The 18540-nt window shown below is 54.4% G+C and overlaps 5 protein-coding genes across 5 annotated transcripts; 1 reads left to right on the top strand and 4 right to left on the bottom strand.

The window, feature by feature from the left end:
* Positions 1-1506: 1506 nt before the first annotated feature.
* BJX68DRAFT_276809 (uncharacterized protein) lies at positions 1507-2551 on the top strand (the record flags this gene model as incomplete). The annotated part of the gene is made up of 3 exons (XM_071048189.1): positions 1507-1587; positions 1693-2205; positions 2303-2551. The coding sequence occupies 3 exons, from the start codon at positions 1507-1509 to the stop codon at positions 2549-2551; spliced, it is 843 nt and encodes a 280-aa protein (XP_070904478.1).
* Positions 2552-3150: 599 nt separating this feature from the next.
* BJX68DRAFT_116648 (uncharacterized protein) lies at positions 3151-4664 on the bottom strand. The gene is made up of 3 exons (XM_071036023.1): positions 4344-4664; positions 3835-4273; positions 3151-3775 (listed from the first exon to the last, which is right to left on the bottom strand). Exons 1-3 carry the CDS (start codon positions 4577-4579, stop codon positions 3365-3367), a joined length of 1086 nt encoding a protein of 361 aa, XP_070904477.1. The 5' UTR covers positions 4580-4664; the 3' UTR covers positions 3151-3364.
* A 1046-nt stretch (positions 4665-5710) lies between these two features.
* On the bottom strand, positions 5711-7651 carry BJX68DRAFT_261969 (uncharacterized protein; the record flags this gene model as incomplete). Its single annotated transcript, XM_071044327.1, has 1 exon — positions 5711-7651. One exon carries the CDS (start codon positions 7649-7651, stop codon positions 5711-5713), a length of 1941 nt encoding a protein of 646 aa, XP_070904476.1.
* Positions 7652-9266: 1615 nt separating this feature from the next.
* On the bottom strand, positions 9267-10848 carry BJX68DRAFT_261968 (fungal specific transcription factor domain-containing protein; the record flags this gene model as incomplete). The annotated part of the gene is made up of 2 exons (XM_071044326.1): positions 9267-10278; positions 10331-10848. The coding sequence occupies 2 exons, from the start codon at positions 10846-10848 to the stop codon at positions 9267-9269; spliced, it is 1530 nt and encodes a 509-aa protein (XP_070904475.1).
* Positions 10849-13272: 2424 nt separating this feature from the next.
* On the bottom strand, positions 13273-14495 carry BJX68DRAFT_276807 (serine hydrolase domain-containing protein; the record flags this gene model as incomplete). Its single annotated transcript, XM_071048188.1, has 1 exon — positions 13273-14495. The coding sequence occupies exon 1, from the start codon at positions 14470-14472 to the stop codon at positions 13273-13275; it is 1200 nt and encodes a 399-aa protein (XP_070904474.1). The 5' UTR covers positions 14473-14495.
* Between the last annotated feature and the right edge of the window lie 4045 nt (positions 14496-18540).

The raw sequence follows: 18540 nt of genomic DNA, 5'->3' as shown, positions 1-18540 counted from the left end.
ACGTGGAGAATTGTGGACAGCAAAATGAAATGCGACTCCTGCCCCAAGTGGTGTAGTGCCGAGACAGGCATGATGGTGAGGTTGCTGAGCGTGGTTCGCTTCCAGACAAGAGGGGGGCTGGCATCAGACAGCGGATTGTTGGAGAGGCCCCGGGGTCAGAGATGGATGGATGGACAGCTGGAATCTGACACCAGCGAGGCGAACAACTATATATAGCGATGGGGAAATCTGTGCGAGGGCTACAAGCTTTTGGTGGAACACACCATTACTACTGAGTCCTCGTTTGGGACTCACAGAACTGGAACGAACCATCTGCCATCCGTACACTATACTTGATCCCGTTAGCAGTCCCGGCCATCGTAGAGAAAATGCGTGGGAAGCGGTCTCTTGGGCGTCAAGAGCCTGTATTCAATGGTGCATCTTTTATTTGCTTTATTATCATACCCGCAATGTAAAGGAAAAGGTTGTATAATCGTAACCATGTCTCAATTGCATCAAGGTTTATACTGCGGTTGGCATTCATACAATGAGAATCCACAGGGTGTGCCAGCCATCTCCAATGCCCTTGTGAGGGTGCTGTCCCCTCGACAAGGATATTACATTACGGACAGGACAAAGCCACCGTCTCCAAGACGAAGAGTGTAGCTTACAGGTTCCACGCGACGACTCTGATCAGCTGTTCTGCCGCATGGCCTCTTTTGCAACCTGCTCGAGCATTGCCAGAGTTCGTGGCGAAATAAGTAAATCCAGCACATGGGCCTCTCGACTGTATAGGTGGGCATTGGCATGAGCATTGGCATGGGCATGGGCATGGGCTTGTGCTCTGCTCACGGGGCACATCACCATCTCCCTCTTCCTCATCGCCGTATTTGCGAAGCGATTTGTAGTAGACGTCCAGTAACTCCCGGTGCGATGAGCAATACTAGTCGTACCATATACGTGGTTCAGATTCGGGCCCTGAACAGTGGTTTTTTGGTTTAGTATAGTAAGTATGTGACGTCACTGATAGTTTTCAATGTTGGTAGGGCTGCAGCAATGGAACCCTATCTTGTCTCCCCAGTACATACATGATGCACATCGTTCCAGTAGATGTGATACCTTCTCTCAATATGAGACTGACAATCACTCAAGCCCTTGGCAGCAAGTTGAAACATCCCAATTGTTTCAAAACTGCCGCGTCCGCAACGCCGACGGCAGTTGAGTGCCGAAGCGCAGATACACAGATTGACCATTCTCTATCCATACTAATAACTCTGCAAAGCCGTCCAGGTCCCGAACCTGAAGACCCGATATTAGATATCCATGTCAAGGGTTCGATCCGAGGTGCGGGGGAGACGGAGAGGGACGCGACGATCCTTGTTTGAGCGGACGAGGAATCGAGTATTTATACCCCCTCAACCATCCGATTTCAATGCGTATATTGTTCCAGTTCGCACATGATATCTTTTCCGCACTCTCGAATATACCCGTGCCCTCCGTATAGCATCGAATCGATCTCAAATCACGATGAAGTGGCATCTCCCTACCTTTGCAGCCCTCGTCTCAGCGACCCCATCCCTCGCGGCGGGAAACGGCCCATATGATGCTGTACGTTTCCTTTTGCAGTACTATCTATCCCATGCCCATGTCCACTCCTGTCCCCTCCCCTCCCCTCTCAATCAGCACTAACACGCACCCTCCCAAACAAACCAGTCCCACACAACAGACATAACCCTCCCCCGACACACAATCTACATGCCCAAAGCGCCGCCGCCCAACACCACTCTCCCCGTGCTAATCTGGGGCAACGGCGCATGCTCGGCCAACGGCACGCTCTTCGGCAACCTGCTCACCAACATCGCCTCCTACGGCTTCATCGCCATCGCCTCGGGCCGCCCCAACGGGCGCGGCCGCACCGACGCCAGCTACATGACCGATGCGCTCGACTGGATCGAGCGGCGGGCAGGGACGCGCGGGCGGTATGCGACTGTCGACGCGGGCCGCGTCGCCGTTGCCGGGCAGAGCTGTGGCGGGCTCGAGGCGTACCAGATGCGTGATGACCCGCGGGTTGGGTACCTGGGGATCTTCAATAGTGGGTTCTTGGATCTCCCGGGGTTTCTGGGTGGGTTGTTGGGGATTCCGGGGGAGGGGCCCGAGACCATTGAGGAGGTGCGGTTGCCCGTGTTTTACTTTTTGGGTGGGGAGGGGGATATTGCGTATCCGAATGTGAGTTCATCGTAATCTCGACTGGCGTTTTGTTGGGATGATGATGATTATGATGATGGTGGTGGTGGTGAGATTCGGATGACGCTGACTGGTGCAGGGCATGGCTGATTACGCTGCGCTGAGCGGCGTGCCAAAGTGGGTTGGGAACTACCCCGTCGGGCACATGGGAACCTATGCCAAGCCCGAGGGAGGGGAATTCGGCGTTGCGGCGGTGAACTGGCTCAAGTGGGTGCTGAAGGGGGATGTGAGCCAGGCTGAGTGGTTTACTGGTGGTGGTGCGGAAGCGGCGGGCTGGGAGGAGATTGCCAGTGAGGGCTTGGACGACCTCTTGACCTTTTCGAACTGAGTTGTCTGTGATGGACCCTGTATTGGCTTGACCTTTCACTTGTGCATTTCGATTGGCTCTCTTGAAGCAAGTGGCTCGGAATAGGATGACATTGTTCCTGACTTGTTTGGTTCGCGTATGGCAAGGTAGAGAGTGTTTTTGACCGGTAGTCGACATCGTGCCAGCCGCAGAGCTAGAGGAGAAAAAGATCAAACAACCAGGGGAGTTGTACAAGGCGATACCATACTGGTGTGTGGACCCTCTCCGTAGTGCGCTCCATTATTGTGAAAAGTCGGATGTCATCGCAGGACCTGGGTGCGCCTGTGCTGCTCATGGACGGTATTTTGATTGGATCTAGTGTGATAGGGCGGGGGTTCGTATATAGGCCCGCCGCGCACACCCGGACGCCCCTTGAGCTCCATCCCTCCCCAGGTGTTCAAGACGCCGCACTGATGGGTGATGGTATTCGCACGAGATTGCCGAACCGAACATATAACAGGATTCGCTCGGTTTTGTTCGAATCTGGCCAATGGGAGGGGGAAGGACGAGGATGAAAGGGGGGATCTATACAAATATGCCATATTTCGAGAATATTTCTTGGTGGATACGTGATTGAGGAGATTGCCATGACATGAGCCTGTAGGTAGTATTATTATTAGTACTAGTTTGTATCGCATGTCTAGAAGTCATTCCACTCGCATCACATGTCAAGTCGTTAGGACAGAATAGGAGAAAAGGTATCGCGACTGAACGCTTCATGGGAATCGAACAAAAAGGGAAAATAACATAAACACCCCCAAACCCCACTAATTATTGCACGAGACAATGGCATGACTACCGCATCCGGTACTCAACGTTATTATTCTGATACCCCGTCTCCTGCCCTGGATACTGCGGGCCAGGGTTACTCGAGAACCCCGAATGATACCCCGAGTTAAACCCCTGCTGCTGATGCTGCGGGTAGCCGGGGTTATGCGACTGCGCGACCCCAGGAGCAGCGTAGGCTGGGTTGGCCGCCGGCGTTTGCGCACCGAACGCGCCGACCTCGAGTGCGGCGTAGAAGGCGACGAAGTAGAAGAACGAGGTGAGGAAGTAGACGGCCTGCTGGGACCGCTGGAGATCCACAATCTCGGAGCTGGAGAGGGATGCGGTGTTTTTGAACATGACGTTGACGTAGCCACCGAGTTGTGTGAGGTTGAAGCCCAGGGCGCCGATGAGGAGGGCGGAGACCCAGCTGGTGAGTTTCTATTGCGCACACATTAGTATGAATTTATGGGTGGATAGAAAGACAAGGGGAAACTTACCCTCGGACGCGAAAACCCAGCTCCGCCAAAGACACTCTTGACAATTGTCCCGGAGGCGATGAGGATCCCCAGAACAGACAGAGTATAGTACGTCGTCCAAATCCCTTTCCGTGGTTCAACGAGGTCGTATATTTTCCGGCGATCCGAGTAATCATCCGAGTTGCCGAGGACAAGGTATGCCGTTTCGAGGGAGCAGGCTGTCACCATGAGGACGAGGAGAAGCACAACGTAACCCTTCTGCACACCCAGTAGAGTCGCGGGCCCCTGCCCGAAGTCGGTGTGGAGTTTCTTGGAGAAGGAGGTGAGGATCACGGCGTTGAGGATGAAGAAGAAGATTTCGGAGAGCCAGTTGCTGACAATGTATCCGGGGTAGATCTCGTCTGAATAGGAGATTGCGCACTCGGAGAGGACCAGGAGGATGATCGAGATAATGTATACGCTGGAGATTCGATGTTAGGTCGAGCTATCGACAGACATGACCAAGCAAGGTGACGAGGGAAAGGACTCACAAGATGGCAAAGACGATAGAAGTGTAGAGCCACGGCCAGGCGACGAGGGGTCGCCCATTCTGTTTTGCGCGCTTGGCCTTGCTGGACCCGATGATTGAGAGCACGAGAGCGACAAGGAAGAACAGTGCGTGAAAGGCGATCGTGACTCGCGAGCCCTCCCAGCTGAAAGCGCTATCGCTGCAGGAGACGCTTGAGCCGCCGCCGCCACCATAACCACCGCCGCGTCGAGGAGCCATGTCTGCGGTTGTGACTCGGGAGTTTCGGTTTGCTGCAAAAAGGACAAAAGAGAAGAGCAGAGACACGAGGGTAGCCGTCGTATTTATGACCCTGCGATGCTGGACTGGGGAAAACAAACACTGCCTCGCAGACAAAAGGGGCACTTCATCTCGTCACATGGCAAACACTGCGCCCTTATTCGTTGAGGCTTCAAGAGCCGCAGGAAACACGAGGAAACTAGAGCACAAGAGGAATGGCCTTGACTGCTCAGCCTTGCTCCCTTGGCAAATCAAAGGTACATGATAGGGCTGCGACCTGCCCCGCACCTCGTATTCCGCCTGGTCTTTGCGCCCGGCCAGCCTGGAAAGGAAGAATGCAGTGCAGATCACAGACTCGGGTGGGTTGCCGCTTCAGGCTCCGCCACGATCAATGATTCAGGCTTATCACGTCAGAACTTTACTCCGTCCACGCACGGTTCGTCCCGCTGGAGATGGCATCGTGGTGAACTCATCCGTGGTTGCTGGGCGCTGGCTCGCTAGAGGCGCCGAGCCAGCTTGTGTATGCCTTGCTGCGCCACGCCCACGAGCTAGAGGCTCAACAAGTTGGCTCGATCAGTTCGCCCTCCTGCCTGTGTAATGAATGTAAGCATTATTATTTCCGGGCAGTCCAACTATGTCTTGATGCGTGCTTTCGGCATGGCTTTGAGCCTCCCAAGGCTTGAATGATGCGACTTCTCGTACGCTCCACGGGCACCAACGATTGCCCCCTTTTACATCATATCCATCTTCCTATATTTATCGCCATGGGGTCGGTCCTTCCAACCTTTAATAGGCGCTCTACTGATTTTCCAGAGTACTGTTAGGGAAGGGGCGAAGGACCGCGTGCCGACCTCCTAAGAACCCCATCTCCCTCTGAAAATCTCCTCGACACCAACATCCTCCTTGGGACGATCTGTATCGCTACGGAATACCTTAACCAATGTCATTACTTATTGCGCTTCTACAGTACCTCGCTAAGTGAACAAAACAAATAACTCTTCGTCTAACGCTAAAGCAAGTATCCAAGATCAGCAAAGATGACGCGGTCATCATTTATGTACAAACAGCTTCTCTATATACAGCAACGGAAATCAAACAACCTCGATCCCGCTTTCACTTGTCAATGTCCATAGCATCATCGTCATCTGCAGGAGGGGCCGGAAGAGCCGGAGCCGGAGCTGGGACCGTCTGGGCCGGCTGGCGAACATGGCGCATCCGCCCGCGAAGGCCATGAACCTGCAGCCCCTCGGGAATAACATCAGCAAAGCGCCTATTCTTCCTCTCCTGCGCCCTCATGCTCGGCATAACCGATCCATCCTGGATGGACACCGCGGCGACAGTCTCGCCTCCCGCACAAAGCAGCACGTCGCGCGCGTCGGCATACTCAACGTACAGATTCAACCTCTGCGCCTCGTCGAGCATGGGCTCCTCCGGCAGCCTGTGCACCAGTGCGTGAGACGTGTCCCAGACTAGGCACGCGAGCCCGTTGGCCGCTGCGGACCGCACCATGCCCACGAGCTCGTTGTAGATCACCGCCGGGTGCATCTGCTCGGTCAACGTCTGCGGGTCCTCGGTGTAGACGCCCAGCGTCTCGATGTTTGGCGGCAGGTGCGTGGCGAAGCGGGCCCCGTCCGCGTGGATGCATTTCCAGCCCGCGAGGATCGTCACGGGGATGTTGAGTTGGCGCAGCGCGGTGAAGGTCGCCAGCGGCGGGCAGCACGGTTTCTCATGGTCAAACCAGTTGTCGAATGTGTCGGTCTGTGGGTAGATGCGCTTCTGGTAGATGTCGAGGTACTCGAGTTGCTGGGTGAAGGGAGCCAATGCGGCAAAGAGCGCTTTCCACAGGTCCGGCCCATTATTCTCACTCGGATCGCTGACGGAGCCGAATTCGTCCGCGGGGAGTCTGATGCTCAGCGTGCGGAGATCCGTGCACCACCGCAGCCACGAGCCCAGCTGCAGCTGGAACATGATGCGCGAGTTTAGTGTCAGGTGGCGGATGTTGCTGGCGGAGTCGAGGTGCGCGAGGCTGTCGTCGCCCGTGACACTGATGCCCGTAAAATCCACCAGCTTCGGCAGACGCCAGTAGGGCCGTTTGGTGGCGTCGACGACAAACGGGTACTGGTGGCCGTCAAAAATGGGTCGAAAGCCGTCGTGGTCTCCCAGTGGGCCCTGGAAGTGTCTGACCTTTCTCGCCGCAGCAGTGAGCGTCTCGACCTTGCCCAGCGGGGGATCCGTATCGTCGGGGGTCAGTCCCGCAAGCGAACGCCACATGCCGCCGCGCACCGTCGCATAATTCATGATCCGGTCAAGGAACCGATCATCCTCGGTGTGCCACACGTGGATGAACAGATGAACCAGATTCGGACAGTACGCCAATATCACCGCAATCAGCGGACACTGGTACCCGGCGGCGAGGACGCCCTGGTTCAGAACCCGCGACGCATGCCGAAATAGATCCCCGGGACCCTTGTGGAAGCCCACCGCGCGCATGGCACGCTCAAACCACGACCGATGCTGCTTGTACAACGCTTGTCCGTGCCACTGGCGAATCTCCTCTACGAACTCGGCGCGGACTTCCCCGCGCTGGTTCAGATACCCGGCCTGCAGCCACTGCCAGACCTGGTGCGGGCCCTGCGGCTCCAGCTGGCCCGGTTGCAAGACGGCATCCTGCGCAGGGTCCCGGCGCGCGCGGAATTTCTGCGGCCCAAACATCCAAATCGTCCCAAATACCCTCGGCAGCTGGTGCGGGGGGAACTCCCGATACAGATAAATCGTTGAGAACGTCAGATGCTTGACATGGACTCTATGTCCGGGGTTCTCGACGAGCGCTCTCAGAAACTCCCAGAGAGGTGCGACGTCGGGCTCGCTGAAGTATTCGAATTTGAGGTAGCGGAAGCGCGCGAGGGTGTTGTACCATGCGCGGTTGACGGTGAAGTGCTCTGGCGTGGGCGGGTGTTTGAAGTCTGCTTCTCGGAGGGTGCCGCCAAAGACATACTCGAAGATCTGGTCGGTTATTTCTTGTGGGAGGCCTGGGTACAAGAGGTGTGTTGCCATCCTGGCGTGTTTGTGGCGCTATACAGGTTGATGGTGGTGTATGTATACGTAGGTATCTCTTGATTGTAAATATGAATGTATGTCCAAACTACGCTCAGTCCCCATCTAGGGATCTTTATATCTTTATTCCTCCATCGAGACCAAGCAAAAGATCGTTCTATACTCTACAACGATCAAAAAGAATTCCTATTTTAGCAACTTCATCTCCATATCTCAAAAGACACCCAGCATCAACTCACGTCCATGAAACACCCTGTTGTTCGAGGACCTGCTTCATTGTAATAATAAAGCTTTGATACCTGTTTCGACACTCGATCATGAGATCCTCGGTGCAAAGATCGCTTTGTAGTCGTGAAACCCCCGAGTCCCAAGACACTACAAAGGACCCTACCTACCGAGCAGAAAGGCAACAGGGGGACAAAGAAAAGAAAGAAAGAAAGAAACAGTCCTCTGTCCTGCTTTGAGGTTGAAACAGCAACAAATACAAGGTCGGTGCAACAATGAGCCCGCATAAAGCGTTCTGGTTCTTGAAACACTCCCTTACCGAAGATGCGTCGTTTGAGGGCTCCCAAAAGAAAAGCAAATAGGTACCTTGGGTCGTGAGCGAGCGAGTGGGTAAGTTTTTGTATTATGAATCGAGAACCGAAGGGAGGCGAAGTGATTGATACCTTCAAGTTGGATACCTTCCCAATGCTGAATCGGATCCGACAACCATGATAACCTGAATCCCGAGTCGGTCCGCCGCAACTTGTAGGGCACACAAAGCCAGCACAGTAGAAGCAGCCGGGGATGCAATACATAGATCTGCGGCACACTCGGCCTCGCCTCGCTTTGAACCCATCGGCATCAAATATGCTTGGCTGTTGCTGGGACCTCGCGGATATGTTACCCGATAGGGGGGTGGGATGGGAACCGGGGGAAGGCTGAGGCTGAGGCTGAGGTTCGGGCATGGGCATGGGCATGATACGGTAGGTACATTTATGTATGCAGGAAAAGTGAGCTTACTCTCCAGAAGCGCGTTGAGCTAGACTGGCTCTATGCAGCGCAATGGATCATGTGCTGCCATCCGACTACTCGGCTCTTGCCTGGTCGTGGGCGGGTTAATTAACCTCTTGAAAAACATATAAATACCGCGGCGCGATGCTAGGATACTAAACTGAAGACAGGCACGAACTTGACAGCCCGTCGCCTTGACTTAGTTTCCCGAATCCGGAGTGGTGATCCCAGTAGCAGTGGATTTCGGCGGGTCACGAAACCAAGACTTGAACTAAGGTTAACTTGTGGCTGATATACAAGTCATTTTCCTGAGTGACACTTTTCATTCATTATATTCAACGAGCAGGAGAGAAAGCTTGACGGGATTAGTCCTGGAGAGGCTGTCAGACGCCCTTGGAACTAAGTAGAATCTTTGACGACAGTATACGCCTAGACTCCGGTACAGGCGTGGTTGGTTCTCGTCCTTCATTGAATCTGTACAGGATAATACTTAGAAGTAATGGCAACCGTCAAGTGAGACTAGACACTGCCTAATATCGTGCTTAGGACAACGTCGGCGCTGAGCATACGCATAACGGCAGGTCAAGCCATTTCAAGCACTGCTAAACGAGATGCCAGTTCAGACTCCATCTGGACCATCAAACAAGATATCCCAATACTTCAAGTCCAGCCCCGGCGCGACCACCAGAAACTCCGACCAAAGCTGAGGCCAGTTCTGATTCCAAGGCCCACGCTCATTCAAGGTCTCCTGGCCGATTCCACGGAAAAGAATGCTGTCAAAGGTTTGTCGCTCAAATGGTGTTCCCCTGCCATCGGACGAGGCTAGCAAGCTGCCTGGCTGAGGAAGGGCGGCGGGTTGTCGGTTTCCCAGCATGGACATGAGCGTGCGTAGGTTATTCAGCCGAAACCCGCATGATTCCTCGGTCGCGTTTTCAAGGATGTCGTAGGCCGTGAGGATCCGGGCTTCTCGTGCATCTGCGTCCGGCGCGGTAGGGTTGAAAAAGGTATCGGCTGCCAAAGTCAGCGCGGCCATGAGGAGATGCGGCACAGCAACTCGGAAAGTGTTTGGTGTCTGCGCAGGCGAAGAATCTCGCTCTCCATCCATCGGGCGGCGAAGGTTCAGTAATGCCTGCGCAGAGCGGACACAGGCCTGGCGCGAAGGCAGGTACTTTTGATTCTTGAACGCCTTGAGATGATATGGACGGTGCAGCCGGCATAACTGGGTGTGAGTGGCGACATTGGCCGTCGTCCGCTGAAACGCAATATCGGGACGTTGGGCGCAAATCTTCTCGGACTGCCGAATGGATTCCGGGTCCATCTGATAGAACGTCGGGAGACCTCTGAGATACTCCTGCCACCGTGCATTCAAACTGAGGATGACGCTGTAGTCGGGTTCCAGGCCCTCAAACATTGCAGAGGGCAATGCGTCCACGGTCTCCCGACACAGCGTGGCGAACCCTACACGGTAAATAATGCCTACTACTACCGTTGGCTCGGTTGTCGGCTGCACGTGCGATATACCGTCTGGCGTGATGTGCTCGTCGTCTGCATTAGTCGGTAAATGGACGCACATGTGCTTGGGATGGAACAGGTATGTTCCAGCCTGGGGCCCTGTGGAGTAGGCGACAACCCTGCAAGTCGTGAGTGGGAATATCGAGAGATGCAGGGGGGCACAGGCGGTACCAGTCGGTGGCCACCATCATCCACCACAACCGCCGCTTGACCTCAAGTTCGACCACATCGCAGCCCTTCAGTCTCCGTTCCTCCCGCGCCCTGGGAGTGTCGAGCCACTGGATTTGCATCCCGCGAGCCATTAGTATACCTCTGGCTCGCAGTAGATGGGCTTCTACCGAATGGCCGCTCTCGCAGGTGCATAGCCGGTGTAAGATCCATATACCTATGAGCGCATTGGTCGATGGCTGAATTTGAGGCTGGGCGGCAATAAAGCAACCCAGTTGCGTGTACGTCTTGAGGGCCGCTGTGGCCTGGTCCTGTGTGGTGTCTAGGGTGTGCAAGAGTCGGCGTGTGGCGTCTAAGGTTGCCAGCCCGAACAACGCAAAGAATAGTAGTAGCTTAGTATGGTCGGGGTATTGGCCGTCAAGCATACCTTCATAAGTCTGCTCTACCAAGGCTCGGATCGAGGGGGCGTGCAGGATGCATGTTGACGCACCCGGAGCTCGTTCCGCGTGATTGATCAACATCCTCGCCTCATTTCTCGGGGGCAGGTACGCAGTGAGAGATGAGACATCCGACGGGAGTCCGTGGCTTGGTCTGGGCGGCGAATGCGAGTTGAAGCGAGTGAAGCGAATCTCAAGCCGGCCAGTCTCTCGTGGCCCTGTGTCCTCTACCGATTGAGGTGCCAGGTCTGCTTCCCGCGAGCGAATCGCAGCTTCGTCTATTTTCCTGGGCAGCGTTGGATGAAGCCTCTAGAAAACGGCAGGATTGTACTGACCTGCGCTTCGACCGAATGGAAGGAGACGGCGGCAGATCATCAAGGAATTGGGACGGTTGCTTTTGTTCGGAATACTCGCAGGAAAGATTCCATTGCCGACAATTAGAGCAGGGCAGGCTGCGATCGCAACGACGTTTCTGTTGCTGGCATGGGAGACAGGGGAGCGGAGGTGGTCTCCCCCATTGATGAGTTGATGGCGTGGGCGCTTCCCCAGGGCCTCGTTTCATGTTCAAGGGATGAGAAGCATAGACATGGTCAATTCGAGGCTGTTGATGAACTGGGTTGAAAACGGAGGAGCCATTTTGGAGCTCTTGAGGCGTGAAATAAGTGATGGTCAATCCGGAAGGAAGTAGTCCCCGTTTCAACAACAAAGAAAGGAGCGGAAACGACCGACGTCCGTGTCGATCTGTATAACTCGCTTGCAACCAGTCAGAGCTTGGTCGCGGTCCTAAGTCGGACAATTCCCACGCTTGTTTACTGGGAATGGTTAGTCCTCGCCAGTGGCTGCGTAGCAAAGACAAACAAAGAAAAGGATACTTGGCAGACTCGAGCATGTCACGCACCCCATCCAGTCCGATCACCTCCCCAATCAGACGGTCAGTGCCTCCCTAGATCTTCTAGAGGTCGCCCCAACTACGCACGCCACTGCACTCGACACCAAAGCTGGATACCGCCCCGCCAATCCCGTCTCGACGTGCGACATTCCCTCTTCGTCCAAATCCTTCATTACAGGGTTGTTGGCATTATTTTCCCAATTGAGTAGCAGCAAGGCATACGGGCGCCCAAAAATTGGCCAACGCCCAATGTGGGCGAGTTCTTTGGTCAACGCTAAATGACGCACGAAGACATGATATCCGAGAGGGCCACACTCCCCCGCAGAGTGCCGTACGGAGAGATTGGGAGATGCATAAACTGACAGTGACGGGAATTCCGTGGTGGCGGACATGCTTGTAAGGAGGATGCTGAAGGTGAAGAGAGGTTTCAGGGAAAGGTGAGGTTCGTGTGGAGGTTCTTCGCTCCAGTCAGTCCGGAGTAAGCAGCGGCTCCAGCCGACAGCAATGCTTGTTTTGGTGTAACCTGCGTTGCAAAGACAGTTTGCAGCGTACTGTAAGACCAACATAAAAGGACCAGGGCAAGCGACAAAGTAATGAGCTATCCCTGCAATCATGTTGCTCACAACAAGGAAGGTCAAGTTGTTGGTGTCCACGAGGTTTGGAGAGAGATGAGGTTTTTATTTTCCTGGCGCGGTGACGAGTGGTTCTTCGCGCCTCCGCAGCAGGACCATCCATCAGGCTGAACCTGCAAACAACTGAAAGAGATCCGCCAGATTTCAGACGGCACTTGGACGAGCAGCAGCCTCACGTAAGCGCACCAACCAGGCAACATAATACAAGAATGCTTCATGAACATGCGATAGTAGAAGCCCTGGCGAACCTCGCCCTTCAAGCAAAGCTGTCCTTCTTATATCTTTTCTCTACAGACTCGTCCACGGTGATATAACGAGACTTGACAGTTTCCTGGCCGGACAACCGAAGCCTGCCGCTCGAGCTTGCTCCGACTTTCTGCCCTGTGTCAATTCGCAGAACGGACCAAATGTTAGCGGCTTGATATGCAGGCTTTGCCGGAGCTGTTGGCCATTCGAATTTTCACAAATGACGGATTGGTGGTAGAGAATGCTGACTCAACTGGATAGTGCAACAGAAGACAGACTGCAATCGGCAACGGTCGGACAGATTCAAGCTGGCAACCTTCTGTAGGTACGGAGACGAGGACTCAAACTACGAAAGATGGTGTTTTAGCTCCTTCCCAGAATGGCGGCTGCATCGCACCTTCCCACTGGGGCCTGAGCTTGACTTATATTGTTGTTTTTGGAAGGAGCACCCAATGAGCAGGGCAGGAAAGAGCGACCGGCACCAGAGGAAGGAGGCTCACAAGGATGAAGTCGTAAGAGTTGCTCTGATCATCAAGTGCTAAACCGGACTGACAGCCCCTTAGCGAGAAGAGCAATTTATGTGCGAAAAGTAGTTGCGTCCTGGAATTATATCTCCAATTCTAGATCTGCTTTGCCATGTCGGCGTTATGTACACAACACCGAGTCCTCTCCCCAAACAGCAAACCCAGCAAAGGTACATCCTTCCCCACCCTCCCCCCCCTCCCCCAACCACGCTGCACCTCATAAACTAGCCTGCCCCAACCCCTCAACCACCTTATAAACGGCCTTGACATACTCCTCCGAATTTGAATTCCCCAACGTCCCCATCTCCATCCGATTCATCGCATACGTAATCGTAATCCTCCGATCCAGATCCACAACCGCCAACGACCCTCCATACCCACCCCAGAAACAGACTTTGCCCTCGGGCATCCACGCCAGACTCCCATTCACAAGCCCGAACCCCATTCCCATCTTCAGCGGCGATCCCAGAACGAGATCAATCCCATCTGCCTGCGTCTCGAAAATCAGATCCACCGTTTCGGGCTTCAGGTATCTCTTCCCGCCCGCTGCGCCGCCCAGAGTGACAATGTCGAGGATGCGGTTGAACCCGCGCGCATTCGAGATCCCGCCCATGGACCCGATTCCGCATGTGCGAAAGGGCGCCGTATTGCATGTTGCTGCGTCCAGGCGACATCCGAACATCGCGCGTAGCCCGATCCCCGGGCCCCCTCCGCCCGGTGCTCTGGATGCCGCGGCGGCCTGCATAAACTCCTTGGGCATGGGCGGTGGGGGGACCATTTCGGCGATGCGCGGCCATTGGCTCTCGTCGTGAAGACCGAGGTGGAAGTCTGCGTCCCGCGGAACCGCGAGTTCGTCGCGGATGAATTGCGGTAGCGGTTTGCCTGTTACGCGCTCCAGGAGGCCGGCGAGCAAATGGCCCTGCGAGATGAGGTGGTACCCGCTTGCGGTTCCCGGTTCCCACCAGGGTTTCTGCGCGACGAGTTTCGCAGTCGAGAGCGGGATGTCAAAGAGCGTCTCGACGCTGATTTCGGGGTCCCACGAGGGCAGGCCCGAGGTGTGCGCTAGGAAATGCTTGACGAGGACACCGCGCTTATCCTCAGTGTCGAACTCCGGCCAGTATTTGTGCACGGGGTCATCTGGGGAGATTTGGCCGCGGTCGATGAGGAGGAGGACCGCGAGGGCGGTGATTGTCTTGGAGATCGACCAAACAGGCGCAATGGTATCTTTTTCCCACTCTTTGTCTTTTGCCGGGGTTGCGTGGCCGGCCCAGATATCAACGACGGGCTCGCCGTTTAGGCTCACGCAGATCGAGGCGCCGAGTTCATTTCCGCTGGAGATTTGGCGTGCGAGAGCCGAGGCGACGGTCGCAAAGCGGGGGTCGCAGTGGCCGTGGACGGTTGGGGCGGGGTTGGCCATGGTGGGTGGTGAGAATGGGTATCTGGAAATGTTGTGGGCTGAAGGGAAGCGGAGAAGGTCCAGACTTTAAATGCTGCAGCAAGGTGTCCTCAACGTCTCGTTAGTACCAAGCAGGCTACTCCGTAGGCTGTGCACTTACGCCCGTGCCGAGTCTGGATCCCCACACTCAGCCCCGAGACCTGAATAGCGCCGGCACGCCTAACTGATGCACTGGTAATTGGCACAATGCACGGCGTATCGCCTACAGACCTTCTATGCACACCAACCGATGGCAATAGAATTGTCCGCCGATCGGTAATTCCCTGATTACGTGCCAGTAATCAATGGCCCCCCGCAAATTCAAGCTGCTCGCAAGGTCGGCGCAGGTTCCCCGCATTCATCAGCACGCAGACAGTCTCGATGCCGAGGTTGGTGGTGAGGTGCTAGTGGGGTTGTGGCTGGCTGGCTGGCTGCCGGCATTTCAGCTGGAATTTCTCGAAATCTCAGCTCTCTTCACGCGATGAGGTCTGGGTCTTCAAAACTGAGACGCTTCCCTCCGTATTGCATGGAGCATCGCTCCCCATTGTCAGGATACTGCTGGGTCAACCCTAATAACCATTCTCTCACGCTGGCTGGGATATCGTCGGTCAACCTGCCATCAGCATCACGAGCGCCTGGGTAATCTGTCGCTTCACATACGACCTGTAAAAGATCCCCCTGTGTCCCGTATTTTTCCTCATCTCTCCAAAAACACCAATTGCAAACATTGTACCCATAGCGCCTGTTGCCAACGTAGAAGAGTGCTCGTGAAAGAACCCCCGTCATGCAGCAGTCACAATGCACGAAGAATAGCGGGATGTGTGTGTCGGTTTCGAACCCTACTACTTGCTGGCGAAAGGCGAACAGGGCTTCCTGGTTCGAGCGAAGAAGCAGCAGACAGTGACCCAATTCATTATATCCAGGTGACTGGCTTCTGGAGCCGGATTCCAAAAGGGCACAAGCCAACCGGCTCACAGAACGTTGAACAATAGCGTGGCTAACAGCATCAGGCGTTGAAGTATACTTTGTGTCTTGGGATCTGAGGTAGTTGTCAACATCATTGAACGAGAATGTCGTTGGGTAGCTAAGAGCCAGTCCAGTGGGGTCCTGCCATATCCGTCTAGCACAAGGCGGTCCTAAGTATGCTTAAGGACCATCAGGCACCACCTAGATTGGCTTCCAATGCCCTGACGGTATAGTGCAACGGTATTCTTCCAAACAGATCCCGTATGCTGAAAAGGTCAGATTCGTTTTGCAGCAACCTAAGTAGGACAGGGCTACAGTGGGATACTGCACGATGTAGTGGTGTAGTGCCATTTACGTCTGGTATGGATGGATGGGCTTCGCACTCGAGGAGCAATTCAAATAGTTCGGCTTGCTTCTCCGGTGGGTTCAGCCTGTTAATGACTGATAACAGAGGTGTACTGCACGTTCCACGGCCGGCGTTTATATCTGCTCCGCTCTCGAGCAGCACTTGGACGGTCTCAACATGGCCGTAGTGCACTGCATCGTGCAGCGCACTAATTTGGTGGCCAGTCCTTGGGGTAAAACATAAGGTATTGACCTCTACACCACCAGCGATCAGCCGTCGTACAATCGCAGGGTATCCCCCGCGCGAGGCCTAACTATCCGGATACAACCCTGGCGTGAGGCCACAGGTAATGCGTTGATTCCAGTCCCAGATGCAACATCTGCTCCGGATTGAAGAAGGAGACGCACTACCTCCTCCTGACCAGCACCTGCTGCTCGCTGAAGGGCCTTCCCGAGGTACCCAGCGTCTGCCTGACTCTTCGATAACGACATATAGCGAAATCGATCAGGATATCGTGGGAGCAATAACTTGACGAGTTGGAGATGACCCCCATATGCTGCCTCTGCTATTGGCATATTATTATTAGTTCTCGTTGCCGCCCGATTCGCCCCTTTTCTGAGAGGGAGTTTGGCCACGTCTTCCTGTCCCCAGCGGGCTGCATAATTCAGCGCAGTGTATCCCTCGTCATTGCAATCGTTGACTCCCTGACCGTGCGAGAGCAAGTAATCTACCACATCATACATGCCACAGGAAGCGGCAACATGGAATAGTCTGTCACCAATCATGCCTGAGTCATATCTATGAAGGTAGAGTGATGGGGCCCTTGCCTGTGGCCACTGGGAATGACTTGTTCAAGAATTCCAACCTCCTCTTCCACGTCACTTGATCGATACAGACCTGCCTTCACGGCATGGCAGAAAACATACTTTGCCGCGTATGTAAGAAACGGGGCCTGCGCATTAGTGATGGTTTTCGATTCCCAAGCAGTTGAACTGCGTTACACAAACTTAGTAGCGGCAAGGTATGTCAGGCAGAAACGGTAAAGGAAGGCCTGACATTTCTGTATATGGAATGGGCCGGCCCTGTGAACTTGACATGCATCCATGTGCCCCAGGCCTTGAGTGAGCATAACATCACTCACTGATTGATGGATGACCTGTGCAACTTTTTCGCCTGGCACAATCTCAATCAGCCCTCCGGAGCGGCTGTAAACCCTTCGAGCGATCAGCTGAAGAAGATGATCTGGAGCCTCGCATTCAACATCAAAATCTGATTATAGTGAATCGCTTCTAGCCATCGCGGCGACCAGGCCTCGGGCTGTTAATGGCATTTCCGCAAAGCATACCAGTTGAAACAGAGAGTATGCGTCCCTCTTGTGCCCCAAGTCAATGAGGCCCTGAATGATGAGTCGATAAACGCTCCCTAACTCCAGCGGGACCTGATGCAACCACTGATAGACGCTCTTTAGTGACGCTCCTCACGAATCTGGGTCGCGACCATAGATACGACCAACCGCGCCCATTGGAATATTCCATTGGCACATTCTATCAACTCATCTTTGAAAGCCTGCCACTCATCGTACGACCATAGTCTATCGTACTGAAGGGAGTCATGTATAAATGCAACGATATCGCCCTCATCCAGTGCATCCACGAAAATAGTCAAAGCTCGGAGCTGGGGTAATTGGGTAATAAATTGCTGGAGTAAGTCTTGAAGCTCTTGCTCCTGCCAGCTCCACAAACAGTCGCGCGATTCGAGTATATCGCGGCCAAACGTGTTACATTTCTCTTGGTAGACTTTGCGTAAGGCTCCTCGAACATGCTCATCCTGGATATAGAGCTGATTGAGAAGCGACCATGGCATTCCTAGCGGCGTTGCAGTTCCGAACCTCGGGCGTTGAAGAAGAACCCGAGAAGAAGAAGAGCGTTTGGATCAAGCTGTTTCTTCAGCCTCTTGTGAAGAAACGCCAAAAAGTGGATTTTCCCGCACCCGGCTTTCCCTTGATCCATAATAGGCCCCGTTCGCGATCTCTCCATTCTGTGTATTGCCTCAGCCCGAAGATCCATTCACACGTGTCCGGGTGAGGGCGTGTATGGCGCTGCGTCGGTCGAGCTTGCCCGAAAAAGCGAGAGATGCAAGGACTATTTTTTGCGAAGCATCGCCGCCAAAGTAGACTGGACCAGAGAATGTCTGGTTGATAGCCTGGTTCCGCACACTTTCATGGTTGTTGAAGGTTGTCATGATGACTGGCGGGGTGCTGCGGGTTCGTGTTACTCGCCAACTCAGCTCAGCTCAGCTCGTGGTCGTGATTTCTGTCCTGAACCTCGACCAAACATGCAGACTCCGGCAGTGGTATTCAACAATCATGGCAGCGTTTGGCGAGCCAGTTCCATTTCCTTGACATTTAGCAGTGCCACGACAGCGTAAGTGCAATGGCATCGCAGATCAGCTTGTGTCCTCGGAAGGGTCCTTCTTCACTTAACATGAATATCACCAAGCACAAAGGAGACTCGGTATCTCGGCGAAAACAATCTGTCTTTTACTGTCGCTGCCTCAGATTGACAGGCAAACGGGGGATATGCGGCATTCTTAGTGGCTGGGGGGCGGCTACTGTTTCACATACACTGTGGACCCCCTGGGCAGAAGAGAGCCGCCGACCCTGGCGAGCCTCCAAGGGCAAGGATCGGTGTTCATGCCCCATCCCGTCTAAATATGAAACATTGCAAGCAGGACTGCAT

Source organism: Aspergillus pseudodeflectus (assembly GCF_044049435.1).
Source record: "Aspergillus pseudodeflectus strain CBS 756.74 chromosome Unknown BJX68scaffold_3, whole genome shotgun sequence".
NCBI lineage: Eukaryota > Fungi > Ascomycota > Eurotiomycetes > Eurotiales > Aspergillaceae > Aspergillus > Aspergillus pseudodeflectus.
The sequence above is the reverse complement of the archived record's forward strand: the minus strand, read 5'-3'. Positions and strand labels throughout refer to the sequence as shown.